The 27,563-nt window shown below is 44.9% G+C and overlaps 1 protein-coding gene across 1 annotated transcript in view; it reads right to left on the reverse strand.

The window, feature by feature from the left end:
* Rft1 (RFT1 homolog) overlaps positions 1–26,983 on the reverse strand; it is a 43,011-nt gene extending 16,028 nt beyond the window's left edge. Inside the window, exons 1-9 of the mRNA XM_041662714.1 lie at positions 26,881–26,983; positions 23,224–23,309; positions 21,399–21,515; positions 20,080–20,269; positions 19,421–19,522; positions 14,941–15,078; positions 5,721–5,799; positions 2,302–2,352; positions 1,028–1,158 (exon numbers count right to left, since the gene is read on the reverse strand). Of these exons, the coding sequence (XP_041518648.1) occupies positions 1,028–1,158; positions 2,302–2,352; positions 5,721–5,799; positions 14,941–15,078; positions 19,421–19,522; positions 20,080–20,269; positions 21,399–21,515; positions 23,224–23,309; positions 26,881–26,943 (957 nt within the window). The 5' untranslated portion in view covers positions 26,944–26,983. The remainder of the gene's footprint in view (positions 1–1,027; positions 1,159–2,301; positions 2,353–5,720; positions 5,800–14,940; positions 15,079–19,420; positions 19,523–20,079; positions 20,270–21,398; positions 21,516–23,223; positions 23,310–26,880) is intronic.
* Between the last annotated feature and the right edge of the window lie 580 nt (positions 26,984–27,563).

The raw sequence follows: 27,563 nt of genomic DNA on the forward strand, positions 1-27,563 counted from the left end.
CATGTACAAGCATGAACACCTGCATTTGCATACTCAAATATGTGCATCTCACACACAGTAAATTAATAAAATAATAATTTTAAGGCCAAGCAGTGGTGGTGCACACCTTTAATTCCAGCACTTGGGAGGCAGAGGCAGGTGGATCTCTGGGAGTTCAAGGCTACCCTGGGCTATAAAGTGAGTTCCTGGGCGGCTAGGGCTATACAAAGAAATTCTATCTCAGAAAAAAAACAAAAACAAAAAAAGACCCAAAAATGTTTTAAAGTAAGTCAGAATTTTCAGTGGTTACGGGGCTGGGAATCTAGTTCAGTCGGGAGGGTACCTGCCTGACATGTCCAAGGCTCCTAGTGTGACCCCTCATGCTGCACAGACTGCCTGAAGGGACACACGTCTGAAATCCCAGCACTTGGCAGGTTAAAGCGGGAGACTCAGAAGCTCAAAGCCATCATTTGCTACATGAAACCCTGTTTAAAACAAACAAACAAACAAACAAAAAAAAATAGAAACCCAAGAATTAACTAAAGATTAAGGTCAGACAGGAAGACAGCCAGGAACAAACGAGAAGTAAACTGAGTCCTGCCAGCAGTAAGAGTGTGACGGGAGAATGACCCAGGTGTGATGACACACGCCTTTAACTCCACTATGTAGGCAGCAGAGGCAGAAGGATCAAGAACTTCCAAGTCTACCTTGGCTACAAAGGGAGTTCAAAGTCAGCCAGGGCTACAAAACCCTGCCTCAAAAAACACAGCAAGGCCAGGTGGTGGTGCATGCCTTTAATCTTAGCACTTGGGAGGTGGAGGCAGGCAGATCTCTGAGTTCGAGGACAACCTGGTCTACAGAGTGAGTTCCAGGACAGCTAAGGCTACATAGTGAGATCCTGTCTCAAAAACAAAACAAACAAACAAAAACCAAAGCAAAACAGGAGAAAGAAGAGGTCTAGAAGGAAGCATCAGCTCAAACTGAAGGAACACCAACTGCCCACATTTCTTCCCATCCACCCGAGAGAAGTCATGAGCGCCAACCTTACCTGCTTCTGATGTGCGGCATCCTTTTCCCTCTCTAGTACCTTAGCAAAGAATATATAAAAACTCTCCTCTACTGGCTGGAAAATTAGCCTGGCCACAAGGGACCCGAGATTATTCACTATATCATATATGCCTACAAAACAGAAAGGAAGAACAATAATCACATTAGTTCTTAATTTCACAGCACTACAGGAAAAATTACTTCTTTAATTTAATGTTTAATTTAAAATTTTTAATTGTTTTTTCTTTCTTTTGGCTATAGGATCTCATGTAGCCCAGGCAGATCTTGAACTATCTACGTAGCCAAGAAAAACCTGAACTTCTGATCTCTCACCCTCTTCTCCCAAGCGCTGGGACTGCAGGTGTGTGCCACATACCTACTTTCCACGGTGCGGAGGATTAAACTCGGGGCTCTGTGAATGCCAGACAAACACTGTACTAATCAAACTGCTTCCCCAGCCAAAAGTTTGCAAAGTTGAAGATAAACTGTATATTCCCATGTGGTTGAAGAAATGCTAGATTTATGCACCAAATGGTAGTATCTGTTAAATCTGGAGAATAACCCCAGCCCCTGGCATCCATCCCAGCCCTCTGGCCTGGGAGTTGCTTTGGTCTGGACTCCAAATCCCAGCATGCCAGGCCCTGACCCCTCTGTGGGGGGAGAGGATCAGGACCAATCCCACAGGGTATTTAAGTAGGCTCCCAGAGGAGATACACATGGTTCTGGGTCTGCATGTGCTCCCCGCTTTCCTGTCTCCCAGCCATGTGCTCGGCCACCCGAGAGCATCGTATTTAATAAAACAATGGGCCTTTTAATTCAGTTTGGTCTGACCTAATTGGATTTCTTTGCACCAGCAGAGCTGCTAGTCTTAGGATTTTTTTCTAACAATATCTTGCAAAACCTGAAGTACAATATTGCAACCATGATCCTGCCATTGTCACAGTCATGAGAGAGGTGCATTTATCACTAGCCCTTTAGAAAGTAAGTCATCAACTCAAAACTAACCTTTTCTCTGCTTCTACTTCCATGACTCTGGTATCACACTGGAAAATCAATATAAAACAAACCCTGAGAGACTTACCCAGGCGCACTGCCTGGGAGCAAAACTTTGTGACTGTGATGAGCTCCGCCCCTCAAAGTGACTATAGGAAGCAGGGAGAGAGTGAGGGTCCAAACAAGCCTGCCACTCAGATCACACGACAGGGCATCATCAAAGACCTAGTGTCTATTAATGGCATCCATCTTTAATGAAAACACTACAGAATTTCATCTTACCCTGGTCGCCAAAGTTTAATACATTCAAAAATGTCATCACATATCGTTCACCTGTAAGAGAAAAGCAAAGTTATTAGCATTTCAAATGAAATAATCATTTTTTCTTTCCTTTTCTTTATGATCTATCAATGCTTCCAATTGATAAATATACTCCCCCACCCCCACCCTTTTTGTGAGTTCAAGAATGGACTCAATCTTGAGAATCTCCTGCCATACGTTCCTGGGTACTGGGCTTACAGGAGTGAGCCACCATGCCTGGATCTAGTTCACAAGTATTCTCAGAGAAACTTAGATAACCAATTAAAGACCAATGTCCTAGCACTGAATTCCCCACCACCTCACAGCTACAGTTCAGAAAGTGCTGAGGTCTTAATTGATGGAGTCTTAAAGCCAAATTAAAACCAAATAAAGAGTATTTCAAAATCAGTCTATTAACAATAAAATATGGTGAGACTGCGCTAATATTAACAGTGAAAACGGCTTCTAAGTCTTAAGGGAGGCCACATACACACCCACCCTCCCTCTTGCCCTCTCTCCAGGGTTTCTCCATGTACCCCTGGCTGGAACTCACTCTGCAGACCAGGCTGGTCTCAGACAGAGAGATCCGCCTGCCTCTGCCTCCTGAGTGCTGGGATTAAAGGTGTGCAATATCATGCCTGGCTTGAATTTTCTTTTCCACAAATGAAACACCCTGGCCATAATAGAGACAGAGTACCAAACAGTGGCCACAGCCCCAAGGAGCAAGTTCTGGCTTCCTGGCAACTCGAAAGTATCATAAGGTCAGACACCCATCTTCTCACAAGACTCCTCTCTGAAAAGACAACTGTGCGTGACAGGGACCGTGTGGGTCCTCCCAGGCTCTGATCTCCCTCACTGCAAACAGTTCCAGCTTTTAGAAGCAGTCAGTCTCCATACCCAAGAGTTTGTGATTCTAATGATCAAACTAACTGTAAGTCAAAAACACTCAGAAAAAAAATGCATTAGAACTGAACACGCTGAACTTAAAAGTTTGAAAACAGTGTGGGAATTCACATTTGTCAGTGTAAATATAAATTGCTCGTGTCATCTAGAGGATTTTCACTATATTGCTTGTTTTCCCTAAGTTTATAGACACTGTTCTTTTGTCAATTTATTAAAGCTGCTGTTTTCTTTAAAAAAAAAAAGAACTGAACACATATGGCTCCTTTATTATTATTCTCTAAACAATATCATATATGATAGCTTTATATAGCACTTGCACTATACCAGGTACAATTAAGGACTTCTGAAATGATTTAAAGCATAAAGAAGGATATGCTTAAATCATATGCAAAAAAAAATACATTTCTTACACAAAGAATTTTAGTATACCTGGGATCGGTCCAGGAACCAAAACCTGATACCAAGGGACAACTGTGTAGTTCCCTATCAATCTCTAAATTCACTCTTTCAAATGGCTCAAACCCAGAGGTGGCACACGCCTTTAATCCCAGCACTCTGAAGGCAGAGGCAGGCGACACTAAACTCAAGGCTAGCATGGTCTACTGAGTGAGTTCCAGGGCAGTTGGGGCTACACAGAGAAACCTTGGCTCACAGAGACTCACACTGGAGCAATGGACTGAGCTCCCAAGGTCCAAATGAGGAACAGAAGGAGGGAGAACATGAGCAAGGAAGTCAAGACAGCGAGGGGGGCACCCACCCACTGAGACGGTGGGGCTGATCTATTGGGAGCTCACCAAGGCCAGCTGGACTGGGACTGAAAAAGCATGGGATAAAACTGGATTCTCTGAATATGGTGGACAATGAGGGCTGCTGAGAAGCCAAGGACAATGGCACTGGGTTTTGATCCTACTGCATGTACTGGCTTTGTGGGAGCCTAGCCTGTTTGGATGCTCACCTTCCTAGACCTGGATGGAGGGGGGAGAACCTTGAACTGCCCACAGGGCAGGGAACCCTGACTGCTCTTCGGACTGGAGAGGGAGGAGGAGGGGAGTAGGGTGTGGGGAGGGGGAGGGAAAAGGGAGGTGGGGAGGAGGCAGAAATTTTTAATAAAAATAAAATAAAATGAAAACAGAAAAAAAAAACCCAAAACTTAGCAAAATAGTCCAAAACAAAACAAAACAAAAAACCCCAAAAAGCCTGAGGGTTGGTTCCTCAAGAAGTATGTGCAGACTGAGTGAGATCCAAGCATAGTCCACAGGCATGTACAACTGTTGCTCGTCTGTCTTTGTTCTCAGCACCTGACACTGTGTACAGGAAACATGGGGCAGAAGGGGAGACATGCACACTCTCACTACTGCACACAAGACAGGTTTTTTGCTTTATTTTTCTGAGACAGGGTTTCTCTGTTTAGCCTTGACTGTCCTGAAATTCACTCTGCAGACCAAGCTGTCCTCAGACTCACAGCACCTGCCTCTGCCTCCCATGTGCTGGGATTAAAGGTGTGTGCCACCATTGTCCAGCTGAAAGACAGTTCTTAATAGAGTCAAAAAATGTAATATAAGAAATGTATAAAAAGTTAGGTTACGATAATGAGATTATATGTTTTTCTCTAATTTTCAAAATTTCTGTCATTGATCTAATACTTTTATAATAAATTTATTAAATGTTATAATTTGGGCTTTTCCAGTTAGATTTTACTGCAGTTTGGGTATGAAGTGTTCCTCCAAGTCCCATGTGTTTAAGGTTTGAGCCCTGGGCACGGTGCTACAGAAACCTCCAGGAGGCAGGGACTGGAGGGAGAGAGTCAGGTCATTGGAGCATGCTGCTGAGGGATATATTAAACTCTGGCCCCTGTCTGTTTCCCGGCAAGCCTCCTTTGACATGCACTAGCGCCATGATATGCTGTGTTACTTTGGGCCCAAAGCAACAAGGCTAAGTAGCCATGGGCTAAAAGTGTGGGCCAGATTGAACCATTCCTGCTTTTAAGTGATTATCTTGGGTGTTCGGCCACAGACTTAGTTCAGTTAAGCCATCCTTTGTTACTATAGGACTCCCAAGTCGGTCCACACAGAGCACGGCCCCAGTCTCCTCATCCCTACACAGAGGGAGAGAATGTCTTTTATAAGGCTGTGGAGAGATTTAAACTAGACAGCTCAGGTAAAACATAGAGCTAAACAAATAATGGTTCCCCTACCTTCATTTAAAACAAAACATAGGGGGCTGGAGAGATGGCTCAGTGGTTAAGAGCATTAACCACATGTTGGCTCACAACCATCTGTAAAGAGGTCTGGCGCCCTCTTCTGGCCTTCAGGCATACAGACAGAATATTGTATACATAATAAATAAATAAATAAATATTAAAAAAAAAACATAGCAAGCATTTTCTAGGTGTCCTCTGCGAGGACCCCAGACAGGCACTCTGGAGTCAGCATCCCGTGAGATCTTTTGTTTCTATCATGATCTCCCAGTTGCTCGGCGTGACCTTTTGCTTTACTTACCTTCTGTCAAAATCTGTTTCAAGAAAGACTGTTTGAAAAAACTCCAAGTCAATTTAGCCTCTTTCCAATTGACAAATGCCTAAAAGGAAAAGAAATCATAAAACAAAATTACCAGCATTTCAAAGCTAAGAGCTACCTGGGAGGCAAAGGCCCATAAGGTCCCAACTTGAATAGTTCCCTCTGAATCTTCAATCAGGGATAAGCACACAGAACCAAAACATACCAGAAAATAATGCATATGGCAGCTATAATTAAAATCTTGAATGTTCCTGAAGGCCTGTGGTGAAAGCCTGGTCTTCAGTAGGACCTGACTGGAAGGTGGCAGAGCCTCTCAGCGGTGTGCAGTGAGAAAGGACTAAGGCCACTAAGGGTGGTCTGTGGGGAGCACTGTGCCAGCCCCTTCTCTTCTTTCCCTTCCCAGACAGGAAGGAACTTTTTGTACTTCCGCCACAATGTGCCACCCTGACACAGGCCCAACGCATCAAGACCAACTGACCATAGATGGACAGGCATCTTGTAATCTCAGTACCCAGAAGTCTGAAGCAGAAACATTCTGAGTTCAAATCCAGCCTTAGCTATAAAGGAAGCTCTAGACCAGCCTAGATTACAAAGTGGGCCCCTATCTCAAAAAACAAAGCAAAAAACTTCAAACAGGAGTGGTGGCTCCTGTAATTCTAGCATCAGGAGGCAGAAAAAAGGACTGACCTCTATCCAGAATATTCTGGTGACAGAGTGAGTTTGGGGCCAGCTAGACTATAGAGTGAGACCTTGTCTATAAAAAAACTAAAACTGAACTAAACTTTCTTTATGATTTGTTTTAGTTAGTTGTTACAATAACAGAAAGCTTACTTCCAAAATTGGAAGGCAAAGTCTTAGGCATATCTAAATCATTACATAAAGAACGCTAAAGAATTACTAATATTCCTTTGGATGCCTCTGCAAATATAGAAAGAACACTACCACATCTAAAACACAGTTCACATTCAGTTCTTTCCTTAAAAAAAGATAGATAGATAGATAGATAGATAGATAAGGTAGATTTGTTCTTCAAATTCCACCCCTTGTATTCCTTATCTTAAGGCTACCTTTGGCCACTTAGCCTTGACACCGTTATAAGGTGTACTCACATATTCCAGAAGAAAACCAGCCTTCCTAGGTCAGGTAAATCACTCAGAATCGGTACAACAGATCAAAGTCTAGATTAATAATCACAACAACAAAACCCTAACTTTACCTCTGCCTCTTCTGAACCTTCCAGGAGCTTCAGGCTGCCACTTCCTAAAGACAATGAAGGTGAGGAAACAAACACTCAGCGAGCCTTCAAGCCAGAAAGTGAACAATGGATAACTGGTTTCCTCAGTTCCCAGTGAGGACTCTCTGTCGCAGGCATCCTAGAATCTCAGACATTAAGTCCAGAACAATGCTTCCCAGTGGAATTATACTGCTTAGTTTTCTGCAGACACAGAAAACAGGAAAAAGAAACAAGGGAAATCATTCTGTTTTGCTTTTCTTTTATGTATGTATGTATGTATGTATGTATTATGTATACAATATTCTGTCTGTGTGTATGCCTGAAGGCCAGAAGAGGGCACCAGACCTCATTACAGATGGTCGTGAGCTACCATGTGGTTGCTGGGAATTGAACTCAGGACCTTTGGAAGAGAAGGCAATGCTCTTAACCGCTAAGCCATCTCTCCAGCCCCTCTGTTTTGCTTTTCAACACATGTTCTAGCCATATAGCTAAATAACTTTCAATTCACTGTGTGGCTTAGCCCTCTGTCTCATTGCCATGACAAAACACCTGATGCGAGAGGCTCAAGCAAGGAAGTTAGGCTGGCCCACACTTCCAGGGTCCGTCCTGGAAAGCCAGGAGCTGAGGCAGCTGGCCGTGCTGTATCCACAGTCAGAAAGCAGAAGACAATGAATTCCAATGGTCAGCTCCTTTCCCCTTTAGTCTAGTCCAGGACCCACTCATGGCTGGTTCTGCACGCACTAAGAGTGCACCTCCCCACCCCAGTCAACCTAATCTAGAGATTCCCTCACAAACGTGCTTAAAGGGGCCTTTTCTAAATGGTTCTAGCTCCTGTTGGGTTGAAAATCAACAGTAGCTATTATATGTAACCCAGGCTGCTGTTACTGATGATCCTCCTGTCTCAGCCTCCCCTCCTGAGTGCTGAGATACAGATATGCAACACCATAACTAGCTAATTAAGACAAGTGTGTGTGTGTGTGTGTGTGTGTGTGTGCATGCGCGTGCGCGCGCACGGTGGTTAGAAGACACCTCTGGGGAGTCAGTTTTCTCCTACGTTTACATGGATTCCAGGGTTTGAATTCAGGTTACCAAGTGTGCTCATCCAGAGCAGCTCTTCCAGCAGGGCCATCTCACTGGCCAAACCTGACTGTGAACTCTCTGCTTTCTCGCCTCCACACCCAAGTGCCAGGACCTCAATCCCACACTACCACACCTCATTTTTTTTAAGATAGGGTCTCATATGGCCCATCTAACTATGAACTCAATATGTAATAGAGGAAGACAGTGAACTCTGGATCCTCCTGCCTCAACCTACCAAGTGCTGGAATTATGGGCACGCCATCACATCCTGCTGAATAATTTTAATATACTTAACTCAAAATATTATTCTGTTGGGCAGTGGTGGCGCATGTCTTTAATCCCAGCTCTCAGGAGGCAGAGGAAGGTGGATCGCTGTGAGTTGAAGCCCAGCCTGGCCTACAGAGTGAGTTTCGGAACAGCTCTGTCTTGAAGAATCAAAAGAGAAAAAATTATTATTCTTTTACTACGTGCTGAAGACAAAGACACAGCGCAGCATTCCACACTGTTGTTTTCACACAACCTTTAAAGTGCAGTACATATTCTAAACTCACTGCTCCCTCAATTCAGATTATCCCAAAATGCTCTACAGCTGCATGCAGCTCAGGCAGATGACTATTTTAGCCAGGGCAATCCTAGAACACCTGAGAAAGTGGGGGCTCTTTTTCAGCCCTGATCCTTCTCCCCTTTTCTTTTAGAAAAGAAGAGGATGGGCCTGAGCCCCCCCAAACTGTGCTGCCTTCAGGGTGTCAAAAACTCTGAGAAGATGCCAAAGTATCTCTAGCCCTGAAGGGAGCCTTCCCCAGACAGAAGGAAATAGGGCCAAAGATGTTTGTTCTCCAGAACAAAAGGTGCCAGACAACCTAGCACCACAAGAGGGCACTGTGGACCACTCATTCAGAAGAGAGACAGCATCTCCCATCTCCCATCGCCCCCGCCCCAGCACAATGGTGTCCCTCTGAGGGTCTGTGCTTTAGCACCTATGCTATTTCAAGGGAAACGAGAAGCTCAAGTTTGCCCAAGGGCTCTTGGTTCCTGCCACCTCCGCCCCCTTTCCCAAGATACTCTCATTAGGTGGCCCAGGCTGGCTACCTCAAAAGCTTGTAGCCACTGTCCCTCCTCATCCTCTCAAATTCTGGGATTGGAGGTGTGCGTCACTACATCAGACCCCAAGATACTTTTGTTGAAGCCTACTTGCCAGTAAGTAGTAGTATATGTGTTTGGGCAATCAGTTCAGCTTTCAAAAGAGAAAAGTCCTTGGGAGAGTGAATCCTAATGCCTCAGCATAGATTCAGAAAGAAAGGCCACACTATTTACTATGGCCAAAGTAAATTAAGGACACGTTGGCAGGAAGTCCACTCTGAGGCTTGGGTTCTCAGGCCGTTAGTGATAGAAAAGAGGAAGCAAATTCTGGGAACTTATATCCTCCTACTTAGAATGGATCCGCCAACTATTTAATAAAGCTGAGCTAAGACGGGCATGAATTCCTCTGAAATCTCCTGAGCAGACATCCCACAGCCTTCTGTGTTAACTGACACTGAAACTCGGAGGGTGAAGGGCGAAAGGTGAAAGGCACTGTATGAACGATGGCAGGCTTAGAATCAGCATCAGGCTCGTCCTGCTGAGTCACTCTTCCCCTCCCAAACTCTCTGACTCAGGATGAGCAGCTGTAGCCCTCCACACAGATAAGTCACTGGGAAGCCTGAGGCCATGGGCATCACGGGCATTGCTTCCACTGCTCCGTCTCCGTACAGCACTCTCTCCCTTCTCCTTTCTCTTCACATACCAGTCCTCACAGGCCACTGGCTGCCCCAGACTTGCCCATCCTCCCATTTTCAGCATCTCATGACTGTCCTCGTCACTTCCTCCCAGCCAGACTTTTCACTTGAACTTCTGGTCTAATCCATCCTTTTCCCTGCAGGTTCAGGCTCTGCACTAAGCTCAGAGCCTAGTTTAAACTGCTTCTTGACTTAGCCCAAAGACCATGGGCAAGACAGCTAACTTTGCTAAGCCTTGTTTTTGTCACCTGCAAAATGAGATAAGCTCTATTGTACAGGAAAATTAGTTAGGCACTCAAACTCTGAGGCACAAGGGACTAAGAGCTTAAGGTTAGATAAAATTCTTCTCAAAGAGAGAGAGAAAGAGAGAGAGAGAGAAGTCCTATTTCACGGAGATCTTAGGGGCTGAATGAGAGAAAAGTCAAACACTATAAAGCCACCCAGCACCACTAAAAACCTTTCAGATGGGTATGGTAGCCCAGCACTCAGGAAGTAGGGACAAAACCCACAAGTTTAAGGGTATCCTCAGCTACATGGTTAGAAGCTAGCCTGGGTTACAATAGATCGTGTTTAAAAAAAAAAATTCTAAGAGAAGACCAACCATTGTCTTCACTTGGATACCCACTGCTAAGCCCACCTAGCTCCAAATATCTCCAGCCGACGGCCACACAGAAGGCCCTTGCTGAACTCAGTAGGTCACAAAATACAACAAAAAGCTGTAGAGCTCACTGCAGCAAGCATGTGATGGAATACCCAATGCAGACTCAGCCAGCCACGCTGTGTACTGCGTCATCACAATGCACAGGACTGTGTGCATCTAGTGTCATCAGAACAGAAGCTCGGGACGGCTAAGAATCCTATCTGCGTTCAGGAAGGCTTCCTGGAGGAAGCTGCCTTGAGAGAGAGCTTAACAGGGGTGTGCAGAAGTGAGCCATGTATGTGTGGTGACACTCAGAACCGTGGGAGAACAAGAGATGCTTCAGAATATGGGGATGACTGGGGTCCTTGAGTGGACCAGATAGGGAGTGACAGAATAAAGGTGGCTAGAGATTATGAAGGGAGGGGAACATGGCATGATGGGCTAACACCAAGTAGTGGTAACCCTGGTTTGAACTTAATTTGGGAGCAGTGGAGCTTAAGGAAGGTTTGGTTTTGTTTTAGAGTAGAAAAAAATTGGTTATTTTTAATTTTTTAAAATTAAATTTGTTCTTCAACAATTTTGCACACATACAGTACTTTACTGACCTGGCTCACCCTTTCCCAGCTCTCTATCAGCCCTGGCTACCTGCCATTCCCTACAGACCGTTCTCATTTCATGACTGGAATGTCCGTATTCTGAATCCCAGCCCAGTGATGGGCACAGAGCAGGTTAAACAATGCTTTTGTTCTCCCTGCGGTTCTGAGTGTCACCACACATACACGGCTCACTTCTGTCCTCCCCTGTTAAACTCTTGCTCAAGGCAGCTTCCTCCAGGAAGCCTTCCTGAATGCCCCAGATAGGATTTTCAGTCGTCCCGAGCTTCTGTTCTGATGACACGAAATGCACACAGTCCTGTCATCGTGATGACGCAGTACACAGCGTGACTGGCTGAGCCTGCATTGGATACTCCACCACAATGCACTCAACATGGACTCATGCTGAAGACATGCGTGCTGCGGTGAACTCCACAGCTTTATTTAAAAATCTGCAGCCTTTTCAGGCATGCCAAAGAATATACAAAGTGGTGATTATTTAAGCTGCCATTAATTTATTACAAATCTAAATGAAGCCTGGTGGTAGTGACACACACCTTTAACCCTAGTTCACGAGGCAGGTGAATCTCTGAGTTCAATCCAACCTGATCTACAGAATGAGTTCCAGGACAGCCAGGGCTACACAGAAAAACTCTATCGTGAAAAGCAAACAAACAAAAATATCTAAATAAATACCTATAAAGAAAATGGACTCTGTGAGTTCGAGACCAGCCTGGTCTACAAGAGCTAGTTCCAGGACAGGCTCCAAAACCACAGAGAAACCCTGTCTCAAAAAAAGCAAAAACAAAAAACAAAAAAGAAAATGGAATTCTAGAAGATTAGGAAGAAAGCCTTATCATTTGGTCAAATTGATCATGCATGACTGTGAGAATGGTTTTGCACAGGAGCCTGGGAGACAGACAGGCATGCTGCTCACGGGTGAGCTGAGCACACACAGACTATTCTCTTCTTGACTTTTTTTTTGTTGTTGTTGTTTTTGAGGCAGGGACTCACTATGCAGACCAGGCTGGCCTTGAATTTATAGAGACCCACCTGCCTCCTAAATGTTGGAACTAAAAGAATACACCACTACATCTGGCTTAAGACTCTTCTCTTTACCCCATTAAAAATAATAAGCCTGGGGCTGGAGAGATGGCTCAGAGGTTAAGAGCACTTCCTGCTCTTCCAAAGGTCCTGAGTTCAATTCCCAGCAACCACATGGTGGCTCACAACCATCTCTAATGAGGTCTGGTGCCCTCTTCTGGCCTGCAGGCATACACACAGACAGAATATTGTATACATAATAAATAAATAAATATTTAAAATAAATAAATTAATTAATTAAAAAATAATAAGCCTGAGCAATTTTTCTACCTGGAACTTCTCAATCTTTAAGTAAATAAAAACTACCTGATAAAAAAATCCCGATTCTTTTGGAAGACTAGTTAACCACATAGATCAGAGTCAGTCCACAGAAAGCAGTCTCAAGGAAGTGGATTCAAATCAAGCTACATGGTTTGGGGTTACAGTCACTTAACTCCTCTGACCTTCAGCTCTCCCATCTGTAAACGGAGACAACATTTACCTCATAGTACCTTGTGAAGATGTAACACAAAAACCCACGTCAGTGCTGGCCAGAGTGGTTCCTGTACTAGACTGCTCTTTCCTCCCTCCCTGAAGCTCTCTATCTCCCCCTGCATCGTTTCTGGCACTACTTGGAATTGAACCAGGACCTTACAAACATTAGGCTATAATCTTAGACTTTTTCCTCTTTTTTCAGTTTTGAGACAGGGTCTCACTAAGCTGCCTATGCAGTCTGGAACTCACTATACAGCCCGGGCAGTCCTTGAACTCTTGATCCTTCTACCTCAGCTCCTTGTGTGATTGTCATGTGCTATCAGGTTCATCTTACATGGCTCTTTTCAAAGTTCGAATGACTTTGTGGAGCTCCTGAGTCTTCAGATGAGCCTCACGAGTCAGAGAAGCCAATTCTAAACATAACGACTCTGGCCAGGGGTAGGGGAAGTCTATAGTCCCAATTATTGGTGAAGATGAGACAAGAAGATTGAGCCCAAGAGTTCAGCACTAGCCCAGGCAAAAGAACCAAGTCTCCTCTCAAAACAAAACAAAATCAGAGTCTGCAGGCTTCAGATCTAACCCCGATGCCTTCCAGACCCACAGGAAGCTCTCTGAGACCTAGAAATGTCTCTTCCTGTATGTCTGTGTTCTGAGTCACACCAAACGTGGCGACAGTCATTTCAGAATTTTGGCATCTGTCCCAGCACTACAAGTGCAGGTACTTTCAGTGTGGACTGCTTGTTAAACTGTAGTGTTCTCCTGCCATTGCCATCTGTGTTAGCCTTGCTCCAGCACAGCCATGCGAAGATGGTGACCTCCACTTGTGCTAGGCCAGTGTTCAGCCTGTATAGGTCCCATCTCATTAGACTCTCAAGACCTTAAAAGGGGTGGGTCATTATTACCCTTATTTAGCATGTAAAGCAACTATTAACAATTCAATTGCCCCTTTCCAAAACATACTGGAGAACAGGGCTGGTCCAATATGAAAAGCTGGTTAGATGACAGTGGGCACTGGAGAACAGGGTAGCAGAGGGAGTCTTCGAACCTGCAGTCCTAACGATCTACACCCACAGAGGAGGAGACGCAATGGTCGCCAACCGTCCCTGACTCAGGTTTGCTAGGAGCAGCTGATGAGTATGGCCCGCTCCTTGTTAACACCTGAGGACACACCTGGCTCTGACACAGACTCTGGTCCTTCTTAAAGAGCTGTACAATGGGACTCCATAAATCCTGAGACTATTTCCACGTGTTTGGCTACCTCTTCACGTAATGGCAAGAGAGAAGTCCAGTGGATATACCCTTCTACTAAAAGCGAACAAGCAAACAGGTGCCGAGAAAAAGGCACGTGCTCAACAAGGAGCGAGTGGGTCTGAGGAAAGGCTGCAGTGTACTGTTCCACAGATGCTTTGGCTCCAGGCCAGCCAGAAGCACTGACTCAATGGAGCTGGAAAATACACGGCAAACAGCCCGAGAGTGAAAGAGCTGAGTGGAACAAGGCTATGCTTCATCCCCACATGCCAGCACCCAATTCTCTCATTTGGTCTGATGGGAAAACAGTCTGTGAGATGTTGGCCTTATGCCAAGATTAAAAACAAAACAAAACAAAAGTGACCTTGAACTAGACATGGTGTCTTTCCTATCTTTCACACCAGAACTCTGAAGGCTGAGGCAGCAGGACTGCAAGTGAGAGGCTGGTATGAGATAAAAAGTAAAACTTTGTCTCAAAAGGGTCCAAAAAGAAAGAAACTAACAAAATAACCACTGGGGGTTATTCGGGCATTCTCAAATTTTGGACTGCCTCTGCCAGAGGTCAACACAGACTAAAGGAAAAGGTACAGATGCAAGTGGAACATGGGGAACCTGGTCCCCTGCAGGCTCCTAACTTCACTCCACCCTCATCTCGGGCAGGTACTTAATGTGCTCAGTCTCTGAAATACAAAGAGTCACAGTATCAGCCCCACTGGCTGAGAACATGAAGCACTTAAAGGGCCTAGCATAGTTTTTCCTCTCCCAGGAGCAGGTCCGTCTCTGGGGAGACACTGCGAAGTGCGAGAGCCATTGAGAGGCCAGGGATGTTCAACATTCTGCAGTGCAAACCACAGTCCCTATACCAAAGAGCATCCCTGTCCCCAAATCACCAGTGCTAAGATTTGGAAATCCTCACCTGGTATGTGGTAAGGATTCACTCAATAAATACAACCTGCAAAATTATCTTCCTATTATAATAAGCCAGTGCAGTTTCTTTTTCTCAAGGCCAACCATCATCTGTGAATTAAATAAGAGATAAAAATGCATTACTCACTCTGCTTCTTGTAATAGTGGGCAATAGTTGTGATATTCTGGAGACAGGAAGAGTTAGTTGCTTGGTTGATTCTGGGGAATGCAGTAGTTTTATTAAATAAATCACATAGCAGAGCACCAGAACAGCAGTATACAAAAGCTGAAACAAATAAAATAAAGGGTTGAAATGAAATTGTTTTGCTATAGGCATAATTACAACAGGACTATAAATATTCTCTTCAAGGTAAATAGAACTCGTAATTAACCACACTTTCCAAAGAGCAGCACAACACTGACCTCAGGCCAGCTCCGCCGCAGCACCTTCATGCACAGGCTCCAAGCACTTCACTTGCTGGAGAACTGAAGCACCGTGGCAGATGCCACTAGCTCAGATCCAGCAATGTCAGGTACCCACCCAGCAAACTGCGGTTCCAGGTGCCCTCACCGTGCTGACAGCCAAGAGTCTGCCATCAATTAGGACTGGCTTTTCCATAAACTGTGGAACCTGTGCTATTTATGATTACAATGGAATTGGGCTACTGGCTTGCTCCTCTGGCAGGGTGACAGCTGATTCAAGCTGTAGGAGGAAAAGGTGGGGTCATAAGAAGGTCCCCCTCACCCTCCACCCATCTGGGACAAAAGAATCAATTCTGGCCAGAAGTGGGCCATCTAGCTTTTGTTTGCAGATTGAAAATGAGTATCCATTCTGCCCTCCTTCCCTTCTGAGAATGGCAGCACACCCTAGCTCAAGAACTGGGGCCATCAAGTCCCTCTTTCTACTTGCCTGCACCAAGGAAGCGCTTGTCAAAAGGCATGTGGCAGGGAAAAAGAGGAGCCATGGTAGGTAGGCTGCCTCTTACGCGCTCTCTCAGCCCCGCATAAGGCCTGTCCACCAGCCTTCAGGCATCAAGTCCTTAAAACACAAGCAGTGTGGTTGGGAGCCACAGCAGCCATGTCGATCTTCTGCTGAGCAGAGTTTTGGTGAAAAGTGGCAAGCTGAAGGCAGGGTACCACAGCCACAGGACCCTCCCTACTGTTTCCATAAGGACAAAGTCACATGATAAAAGTTACCATTTTAACTACAGAATTCAGCAGCTTGTAGTATATTTATATTGCTGTACAACCATCAATGTATCACCACTATCTAATTCCTTAATATTTTCATCACCTCAAAACAAACTATGGACCCTTCAAGCAATTACTGCTCATTCCCCATCACTTAGCAACTGCTAATTTGCTGTGTCTGTGGACCTGCCTATCCTGGACATGAAACATCAAGGGCACCATATAATTGGCCGACTACTCCTTTCACGTAGTGTGTTTTCAAGGTTTACCTCCATCGTAGAACCTATCGGTAGCTGTCTGTCCTTACCACTGACCTCTGGCTGTCCTGGGGCTCTGAAGACCAGGCTGACCCCAAATTTACATGGCTCCTCCTGCTTCTGCCTCCAGAGTGCTGCGATTCATGTAAGCCATCATGCAAGGAACTTCTTAGAACTGAATAACATTCCATTACATGGACACACCAAATTTTGCTTATCCAAGTCAGTGGCTAATGGGCATTTGGGTGTGTCTATCTTTTGGTCACTATGAACAGTGTTATGGACATTCTCTTTGATGCGCATACTTGAGAGTGGAAATGCTGGGTCACATGACAGAGCTGTTTAATTCTTAGAGGCACTGTCATACTGCTTCTCACGGCAGCTGCATTCTTTATGTGTAGACCACAGATGTACTAGTTTCAACTTCTCCACAACCTTGTCTACAGTTGTTAGTCTATACCTAATAAAAATAATACCCACCCTAGTAAGGAAGAAGTGATAAAAGTGTGTTTTAGTCTATACCTAATAAAAATAATACCCACCCTATTAAGGAAGAAGTGATAAAAATGTGTCTATTGTAGAATATTATTTTCCAGTGTGCTGCTTTTGTTTATGCTGCATTCGATTAACTGTGAAGCTGTGATTCTTTGCCTGTCTAAAACACCTGATGGTCCTGATAAAGAGCTGAATGGCCAATAGCGAGGCAGGAGCAAGGATAGGCGGGACTGGCAGGCAGAGAGGATAAGTAGAAGGAGAAATCTAAGAGCAGTGAGAACGAGCAGCAAGAGAACAAGGAGAGGAGACATCAGGGGCCAACCACCCACCTACACAGCAAGCCACAGAGAAAGAAGCAAGGAAAGGTGTACAGAAATAGAGAAAGATAAAAGCTCAGAGACAAAAGGTAGTCAGGATAATTTAAGAAAAGCTGGCAAGAAACAAACCAAGCTAAGGCTGAGGAATTATACATGAGAATAAGTCTCCATGTGTGATTTATCTGGGAGCTGGATGGTGGGTCCCTCAAAAAGCCAAAAGAGTAAAAATCACATATTTGTTTGTTCATTTTTAGTCAGATTTTCTCTGTGTAGCCCAGGTTGTCATGAAATTCACAAGGTAGACCAGGTTGGCCTTGAACTCCCAGAAGTCTGCCTGCCTCTGCCTGCCCAGTGCTGGATTTAAAGGTCAGGACAGGCCCTCGCTATGGTATTGATTTGCATTTCCCTAATAATTATTGATCCTAAACATTTTTCCATGTGCTTATTGTCCATTTATTTTATATATTCTTTAGGAAAATGTCTGTTCAAGTTCTTTGCCCAGTTTTTTTTTTTTATTGAGAAAAGGAGAAAAAAAAAAAAACAAGTTTCCACCTCCTCCCAGCCTCCCATTTCCCTCCCCCTCCTTCCCCCCTACGCCCCCTCCTCCCACCCTTCTCCCCCTCCCCCCACTCCTTTCCCCCTCCCTCTCCAGTCCAAAGAGCAGTCAGGGTTTTCTGCCCTGTGGTAAGACCTAGGACCTCCCACCTCCGTCAGTTTTTATCTGAGTGGTTTACCCTCATTGTCAGGTATAGGCATTCCTTATTTACTCTGAGGGGAGTTTCACGGGCAATTCAAGGAAGACCTGGGAGGCAGGTTTAACAAGGGGACTCTCAGTGCCCGGGCAAGGGTCACGTGCTGCTCTGCAGTGTCATTGCATCTATTACACACCTGTCAGTGACTGTCCTGTCTCACTGTATGGAAACAAATGCCTTCAGTTTCCTTTGCTGAACTAAGACCCTGCCATGGGTAGGGGCTGTGCATTAGAAACACATAGTGCCAAGTGCCTTTCCCACAGTAAGAGCGGATCATACTGGGTGTTCCTGAGGCCTTCTATCCTACCAGAGAGAACGCATAAAAACAAGGATAATGACAAGAACTATAGGTCTAGGTCCAATAAGACAAGGGAAAAATAACCACAGATAATTTCTCTAAACTATGTATCTCTTTCAAATTGACTTTGTGGGCAATTTTCATTCTTAATTAATTTTAAATCTAATTAGTTTGTGTTCCATAAAAAATCTGTAGTTTTCAGAGGACATAGGAAAGAACGTCAAATAAATCATTACGAAATCATTTGCCTTCTCAAACACTAATAGAAACTACAAACTAGAAATCCAGGCATGGAAGTTCATGTCTCTAATCGGGAGTTTCGAGGCTCACTTAGGAGCACTGCTGTACGTTCAAGGTCAGGCTGGACCACAGTGTGAAACTGTCTCCAAAACAAAACCACAAACAAAACCAAAACACGGAAAACCTACAAAATGAAGCCAGGAAAATTGTGAGTGCAAGGTTACACAGCAAGACAGCAATACCCTGTCTCCAACAAAAACAAAAGCAAACAAACAAATAAAAAAACCCAAAAACCCAAAACCAAAACAAACCCTGCAAACCACTTCACACATCTTTGATGCCTGGTAAATATCTGATCTTAGGCTTCATTTGTTTACTTTCATCTTCTTTATTTCTTTAGGTCTTTGAGACAAGGTTTCTCTGTGTAGTTTTGAACTCTAGTAGGCACTGAGCTTGTAGACACGAGCCTGCCCCACCTCTTGAGTGCTGGGATTAAAGGTGAGAACCCATGACCAGCTTTAGGCTTCACTTTTACAAACAGTTCTTTCAGTCCAGCACAATCTCTATCAGAGCTGGAACTGCAGACCACAGCTAAAATACAAGATGGGGCAAAAAATGCTAAACCTGAAAATGGACTTGCTTGGACTTGAGTCATTCACTCTGTATGATGTGAGATTTCAGTCTACGTTTCCTCCTATTCTGCCAACAGCTGACGGAAATTCTAGGAAAATAATACACATACAATTTGATTCCTACCCCACCCTCTTATTCCCTGCCACACACTCCTCCATTAGACTATGAGACAATCACGGACCAGTTTGATATGGGCCCACAGAATGTCTAAAAGGAGTTTCTGATGCCGGACAACTGGAAAGTATGACCCTCCCAGGTCCCTAGGGACACTAGTGGCACTGTGTGAAACAGGATGGATATAGCAGCTGGAGAAGCAGTGACAAGCCAAAACCCTGGAGTTTCCAACTATTCCCACAAGCATGAATACTGTGAACATAAACACGTGCTAGTGGGAACAAGGCGGGAAAACAGATGTGGACGATGCTGAGTAAAGCCTGAATCTCACCTGCGCCAGAGAAAAAATGTACAGACCCCACTGAGGCAACCACAGCACAAGGAAAGCCGTCAGGACACTCCGGAAGATGACGGCCATGCTCTCAGCAATGACCTGTGCACAGAGAGGAAATATAAAAAGTCATTACACACACAAAACTCAGCATGGTGGTTACCCTGATAGAGAGGATGGGGCATCCACAATAATGCTGTATTTCTTGGGATAGGTGGGCAGTTCACTCATCTTTAGTATGGAGGCTGGAGAGATGTCTCAGAAGTTAAATGCACTGACTTCTCTTCCAAAGGACCCGGGTCCAATTCCCTGGACACATATAGTGGCTCACAACTGTCTGTCATTCCAGCTCCAGATCTAATCCCCTCTTCTGGCCTCCAGAAGAACCAGGCGCCCAGCTAGTGCACAGACACAAAGGTAAGCAAAACACCCATACACATAAAATTAAGTAAAAAATAAATAGATTGCACTTCCAGACATGGTGGCGCACACCTTTAATCCCAGCACTTGGAAGGCACAGGCAGGTGGATCTCTGTCAATTCCAGGCCAGCCAGGGCTACATAGTGAGACCCTGTCTCAAAAACAAATAGTCAATAATGACTAAAAACCCACACTTTCTCTTACTGCCCACATTTCCTATTCACAAGAGGGTCACTGACCTTGAGCTTAACAAACATGTGTGCTTGTGCCAAGACCCAGAAAGGCTCTCCCAGAAGCTCCAGCACTGCTGAGAGACCGAAGAGCGCCACCCCAGCTCCGTAGTGCGGCACCACATCTGGATCGGGCACTTCAAGCAACTGCAACCAGACCCAGCCCAGGAGTAAGGACCAAAATATACCCAGGGGGACACTAGAAGAATAGAAAAGATGTTTTTAATATACAAAGTTTTGTCTTAAGTATAAAAACACATTAAAATAATAACACTGAATGAAAGCAACCATCATCATAAAAACAATCTCCACAATAAGAAGCTGTTAGTGGGGAGTAGACATCACCCACATGCCTGGCACTATGACCGAACCCTTCATCTCACTGGCACTCCACAGTGATCCTCAGTCATCATCCCCATTTAGAAGGAAACTGAGGCTGAAAGGGACCCATGACTTGGCCAAGAACAAACACAGGACCCAATCATGATCTAACGCCAAAACCTACACTATACCCACTGGTTTAGACTATGTCAAGGAGAAAAGTTTTCAGAAAGCCGGGCGGTGGTGGCGCACGCCTTTAATCCCAGCACTTGGGAGGCAGAGGCAGGCGGATCTCTGTGAGTTCGAGACCAACCTGGTCTACAAGAGCTAGTTCCAGGACAGGCTCCAAAACCACAGAGAAACCCTGTCTCGAAAAATCAAAAAAAAAAAAAAAAAAAAAGTTTTCAGAAAAGCCTGTTTGTTGCCTATGCTTAGAATGGCAACAGACATTATACATCTTGCACCCCAAATAACCAATAGTCCCCAGCATAGCACCCATTTCATGTGTGTATCACAGGGCACACAGTTGGCAGTCATCTTGCCAATCAAATGAACACTTGCCAGCCCTTCTGACAGGCACTTCTGTGAGGCAGCAGTTATGCAAGAGTGGCATTGGGAAACACCTCCACCACCAGCCTCCGGCGGGGATCTAACTAAAGAAACCATTTTAATTTTCAGCTGACATACTTGGTCTACAAGAACATTCTAAAGAATGGAAGAAAGGTGTAAAGAAGCCTTACCAGACTTTTTAATACTAAAAAAGTAGTTGCTAAAAGCTCAAAAGAAACCACAGGGCAAAAAGATTAAGAATAAAAAAAGTGGAGCAGGAAGCCAGCCTCCTTGCTACCAGAGAGGAGACCAAGTAAGCAGTATCTCCAACCAGACTCCTTTCCTGCTGCTACAACTAGTGCCCAAAACCCAGTCTGGAGACAGTTAGCTCTGTCATTTCACTAGGCACTCTTGGCATGTGTGTTCTTAAAACTCATCATTTCTAAAGCACAACTCACGTTAGCCACAGGAGGTTGAGGGTCTGCCTCCAGTCCCGCTGAGCACCGCCACTCAGACAGGCTCTTCGGAAGGCCTCCCTGGCCAGGAAGATGGCCGTTGAGTAAAGAAGGGTTAGTCTACAAAGTAAACGTAGAAATTGGTAAGGCCTCCAAGCTAGTTTTTAATTTTTTATTGAAAGACTCTTTGAGATTTTCCTAGTAAATGAAACAAAAACAGACATTGGTCATAAACCAATGGTGAGTCTGGTGGCCCAAACTTGTGATTCCAACTATATGGGAAGCTGAGATAGGAAGACAAGTTCAAGGCCTGCTGGGCTACAGGATGAGTTCAAGGCCAGCCTGAACAACTTAGTGAGACCCTATCTCAAAATAAAAAGTAAAAAGGAGACTAGGGATGTGGCTCAGTGGTACAGCACTTGCCTAGCATGTGCAGAGCACCTCAGAAAAGACAGACAAACTCCCAAACCCCCACACCAGATGGGGATATAGAGCACAAAGTCTCTTACAAGACCCCCACCAGTCTGATCCACATGGCAATCAGCATTAGGACCCACACGAGGTACACTTGATTGTGTGTGCCTACAGCTACATCTGAGACAGAAAGCGCTGCAGTGGCCTGAGAGCCTGCAGCCAATGGCTGTGGGCAGAGGTGTAGTCCTGGTCATAAGGAGGAAAAGACAAGCTATCAGCCCACATAGCAAGGGCACCTCCTGATAACACTGGAGCCTCGGAAAGAAGCAGAGGTTCCGTCACACGGAGGTGCTAGCCCAAGAGTTTTAGAGCAAACAGCAATGCAGGCAGCCGTTAGATGCTGCTGCAACCTCCACTCAGTAGGATTTGCCTGAGTTCCTTGCAGGTGGCCAGCACCTGGGTCAGTCTTCCTGTACCCAGAGAAAAGCAACTGTTGAGGTGCATCCTGCTCCCCAGTAGCCCACCCACATTGCAGATGAAGAGCCAAAGCTACACCTTAAACAGTGAAGACATCAGGGCAGGCACCTGACCTCTGGAGGAGAATGCACGGGAAAAACCTCTGGTCCCTCTTCCTTTTCTGCTTTTCAAATGCATATCTCAGCAACTCCTCTCTGCTTCAGCTCAGCCTCAGGACACTATGAACCCCACCTAGTACAAAGCTAAGCTTGGGAACTGCCATTAGGCTCTTTGGTTGGTAAATACCAGGAAATTGTCTTGTTTATCAGGAGATGAAGAAACACCCGAGAAGCTGAGCGATTCCAAGGACATAATTTCATTTGTCTTTGTGTCACTTGTGAAGACAAAATAAGTGTGGGTGTCCTTGAGCAGAGAAGAAACAAGCTGGGTCTAAGACAGAACAGTTTGCTTTCCACAGAACCAATCGCAAGGATTCAGGCTCTGATCCTAGCTACCCTAACTCAACTCTAAAAGCACTGAGGCGGAAGCGAAGTGGGCTGGCTGTTCCAGCCCTGCAATTATGAAGCACATCCTCACGAACTACAGAACTACTGCTTCCTGTGTTGTGTCAGCAGGACAAGAACACTGGATTATACCTGAGACAAGGTTTGCAATGAATTACTCCCACTCTCTCCTGGCTTCTAAGAGCAGAGAAGCCGGAAGAGCTGGGGGAGAAATGTGCATTTGGAGGTTGCTAATGGAAAACCCTGCATGGGTCCATTAAACACAGCAAGACCCGCTCATCCCCCACCCTGCACTTCTCTTCAGCCCACTGCTAAAACACACGGCTACGGGGAAAGGTATGATTCTAAAATCTGAGGGTGGCACATGGATACAGTCTGAAAAAAACTGTGATTCGTGACGAGTTGCGGACAGCGCCAGGGTGCCTTCCTCTTACCTGACATTCACTATGCCCACGATCTCCTTAGACAAGAAGCGAAGGATAAATGCATTCAAGACAAAAGTGATTAATCGAAACAATACCTGTAAGAAAACACAGATGAGTTACATTTAGAGTGTTGACTTCACTGAAGGGAGAACTGTGGAGCTGTCCTTCCCACTGCGACGTGACATCACAGGCAGCTCTGCTATGGAGACTCATCTCTAACATCCTTACCTCACTTGGTTTCTGCGAACTGTAATTCCTTAGAGGCTCTTGCCATCCTGAGCAGGAAGCAAAGAACCCAGGAAGGAATGTGGGAGTCTCCCTTATTCACTAAGGAGATAAGAGAGGCCGGGCAGACTCAGTCTTCAGGCTCCAAGTCAAGGAGACAGAGCGAGAACTGCAATAGTGGTTCACATTTATCCAGGGCCCTAGCTAAACCTCCAGACACATCTAGCCTACAGCCAGTGGGCCACTTGCATCCCAGATAGTTATGGAGGACACCCAACACATTTCCGGATGACAATGTCAAAAGACCAGACATGCCCAAATCCTATTTAGAAACCGAACACACTAAAGAGGCTGCAGAGTATGGTAGGCTCAGGAAGAATCTGGGATCTAATTTCTTCTTCTCTGCCTGGTGATATCTAGGGATTCCAAGGATATTTAATCTCTTTAAAATTTGATTTTCTTAGTTACACAGGAAACACTATGTTTATTGAATGCTTACCACTTTCCAGAAAGGAGTTGATGCATCTTTTAAATAACAATTGTAGTAATAAGATAACATGAAATCATCATCTAGCTATTGTCATTTAACACAGACACATCCTAAGACTTTCAAATCTGTCCATTAAAGAAAACCACCCAAGAGCCAGGCAGGGCAGTGGTGGCGCCTGCCTTTAATCCCAGCACTGGAGAGACAGAGGCAGATGAATCTCTGAGTTTGAGGCCAGCTTGGTGTACAGGGCAAGTTCCAGGACAGACAGCCAAGGCTACACAGAGAAACCCTGTCCTGAAAAGCCAAAAATAAATAAATAAATAAATAAATTAATTAATTAAATGAAATGAAAACAAAGAAAGAAGAAAGCCATCTAAATAAAGAGTCCTTCCCATGAGATATAGGAAAACAAGAACCTGCAATTAAATGGGGTTCCCAAATGGAGTTGCTGAATAGGATGCCAGTCTCACTCAGGCTCTCTCCTCCCAGTCACAAATGACAAACCACTTCAGTGTTAAGCATGCTCAAGGTTACCCATAGAAGATTCGATCAGACTAGAGGACTACCATGGTCTGAAAATGTCTGGGTCATTAACACTCTAGGCCATTCCTAAAGTGTTACCAGTGTCAAGAATATCACCATGTTTATGGGGTCAGTCATAAGTGACCTTCTCTATCTGACAGAAGCTCTGAAGCCTCTTAGAAACATGTAGGTTCATATATACATGTCAAATTCTGCACTCAGTGCTGGTGGTGGTAGGAATCTTTAATCCCAGCATTCACAAAGCAGAACAGGCAAACCTATTGAGTTTGAGACCAGCCTGGTCTACCTAGAGAATTCTCATCCAGCCAGAGCTAAACAGATCATGTCTAAAGCAAGACAACAGCAAAAGCCAACCAGAGCTGAGAACATAGCTTGGTGATAAAAACACTTACTTAGACCATGTAGGGCTCTAGGTTCAACTCCCAATACCAAACAACAACCAGGCAAATGTGCCACAAACAAAACTCAGAGAGAAAGGGTCTGCCTAAGAGCAAACAGCAAACAGGTGAATTCTATGGTTAAGTCATTTGACTCCAACTCCTGCGTGTCTTCTATAACCTGTTTCTTTTTCTCTGGAAAAATAAACACTATGGATAACACACTGGAGTCACATATATTGTGAAGTAGGAAAACAAAGAACTAGACAAATGGAGTTGAACAGAGTGGCCAGCACTCATTAAGCACAAGCGTGAGCAAAGCGCTTTTCTCTATCCTGTATCTGTACTTATGTAGCTTACCTCATTTCATCCCTACACTGCCATTCACAAACTTATGACACTTAAGAAAAGTAGCTGACATTGGTCAGTACCATGTAATGTGCCAGGACATAACAGGATTTTATCTAATCTTCCTAAAGGCCCTGTGAGGCTGTATTTCTGTTCTCAATGAGGACGCTACTGGGATGGTGACGCCTGCCTGTTAATCCCAGCACTTTGTAAGCAGAAGCAAGAGTATTGAGAATTCAAGACCAGCCTGGACTACAACACAATACCTTTTCTCAAAAAATAAAAAATTAAAATGCCAGGAGTGGTGGCACACGCCAATAAACCCAGCACTCAGAAGGCAGAGGCAGAACAGATTTTCAAGTTCAAGGCCAGCCTGATCTACACTGTGAGTTCCAGGACAGTCAGGGAGGCACAGAGAAACCCAGTTTCAAACACAAACAAACAAACAAAAACCCCAAAAGACTGCTCAAAAAGCCAAGCAATTTTTTTTTACTTTAGTTTTCTCTTTCTTTCTTTCTTTCTTTCTTTCTTTTTGAGACAGGGTCTCACTGTGTAGCACTAGCTGAGCTGGAGCTCAGTTGGCTTTGAACTCAGAGAACCACTTGGCCCTACCTCCTGAGTGCTGGGATTAAAGACCACCACCACCACCACCACACACACACACACACACACACACACACACACACCCCTAAGCCAAGTAATTCTTATCTTAAAAGCAGTCCTCTAACCCATCTAACTCAGCCAGGTTCTCTCTCCTAACCTCTTTGTGCTAAGATAATGGTGAAGTGTGATTCTGCACTTCTGTGCAATTGGATTGACAAGTTGGAGAATGAGGGCATTGGGAAAAATGAGGAACTTGACTTAGAAAAACTGACTAATCGGACAGAATCTTTATATACTATTCGGATCAGTAGTTCTCAACCTTCCTAATGCAACGACCTTCAATATAGTTCCTGTTGCAGTGACCCCCCCCCACCATAAAATTATTTTCGTTGCTACTTCGAAACTGTAATCTTGTTACTGTTATGAATCCCAATGTAAATATTCTTTTAAGATAGCAGTTTGCCAAAGGGTTCACAACTCATTGGTTAAGAAACGCTGATTTGAATGAACTGGCAAGTGTCATTTAGAGGAAAAAAAGGACAAAAATGTCTGTCAAAGACACACAGAAGAGGCAGTTTATTAAGTGCACACTAAGATACAGGTGCTGTGCTAAGTGTGTTTATTCAAATGATACCAAGCAATACTTGTAAATTGCTTTCTGAATTAGATACTATTACTCTCATTCTGTCACTAAGTAGCTAAGGCTCCGGGGCTGAAGTGATTTTTCCTGTCTTAGCTAGGCCATATGGTCGCTCTCAACAGTGCGAATCAGCGTTGCTGAAAGGTATTTGATAACCAAGAATGACACACACAGGAAATGAACCCCTTAAAGTAAGATACTTGAGCCTAAGTAGCCTCTGTCTTTCCCATTGGATTAAACTGTGTCCTACGGCTACATGGAAATGCAATCTTCAGAAAGAAAATGACAAGTTTGCAGTCATTCCGCCAAGACTCCGACCGCGGTCTTCCGACTCCTAACCCGGCGCCCCTCCCCGCCGCCGTGGACTCCCGGGGAACCGGGTAGCGCGGGAAACCAAGACAGCCTCCCCGCGAGGCGCTGAAGTTGGCGCAGCGGAGTACCTGCAGCAGGAGACTCGAGGAGGCCAGCCGGGCTGCCTGGCCCAGCACCTCCTGGCTACCCATAGCCTCAGTGCCACCGCTCAGAGGAGGAACCGCGCCTTCCGCCCGCTCTGTCGCGGGAAGACGACGTCACGAACAGGTGCGCTCCTGATTGGGGGCATTGACGCGGGGGCGGGGCACAAGAAGCTGCGCGCCCGAATGCCTTGTAAGCCTGTGTCTTAGTCGCTTTTTGCTTGTTTTGTTTTGGTTTTCCTTTCTTTTCTTTTCTTTCCTTTTTTCCTTTTCTTTTTTTCCTTCTTTTTGTTATTATTATTGTTTTGAGAGTATGTTTAACTTTGGACCCTGTAGTCCATGTTGGCCTAGAACTCGCAGCCGTGACCCAGGCCTAACTGCTGTCTTTTGGTTTGTGTGTTGATTTGTTTTGTTTTGTTTTTTTGTTTTTCCTGTCTATAGGATTTTGTTATGTAGCTTTGGCTAGCCAGGAACTCGATATGTAGACCAGGCGTGCCTCTAACTCAGTGATACACCTGCCTCTCCCTCCCAAGGATTCCAGCTCTTATTTGAAATAAGGTCTTGCTGTGTGGCCAAGGCTGGCCTGGAATTCACTTACAGAGTCTAAGATGGCCTTGAACTCCTGATCCTCCTCTCTCGAGCTCCCAGGAGATGAGAATACAGGAATAGAC

This window comes from Microtus oregoni, unplaced genomic scaffold (assembly GCF_018167655.1).
Source record: "Microtus oregoni isolate MIOR12 unplaced genomic scaffold, Mior012 000013F_ref0000133, whole genome shotgun sequence".
NCBI lineage: Eukaryota > Metazoa > Chordata > Mammalia > Rodentia > Cricetidae > Microtus > Microtus oregoni.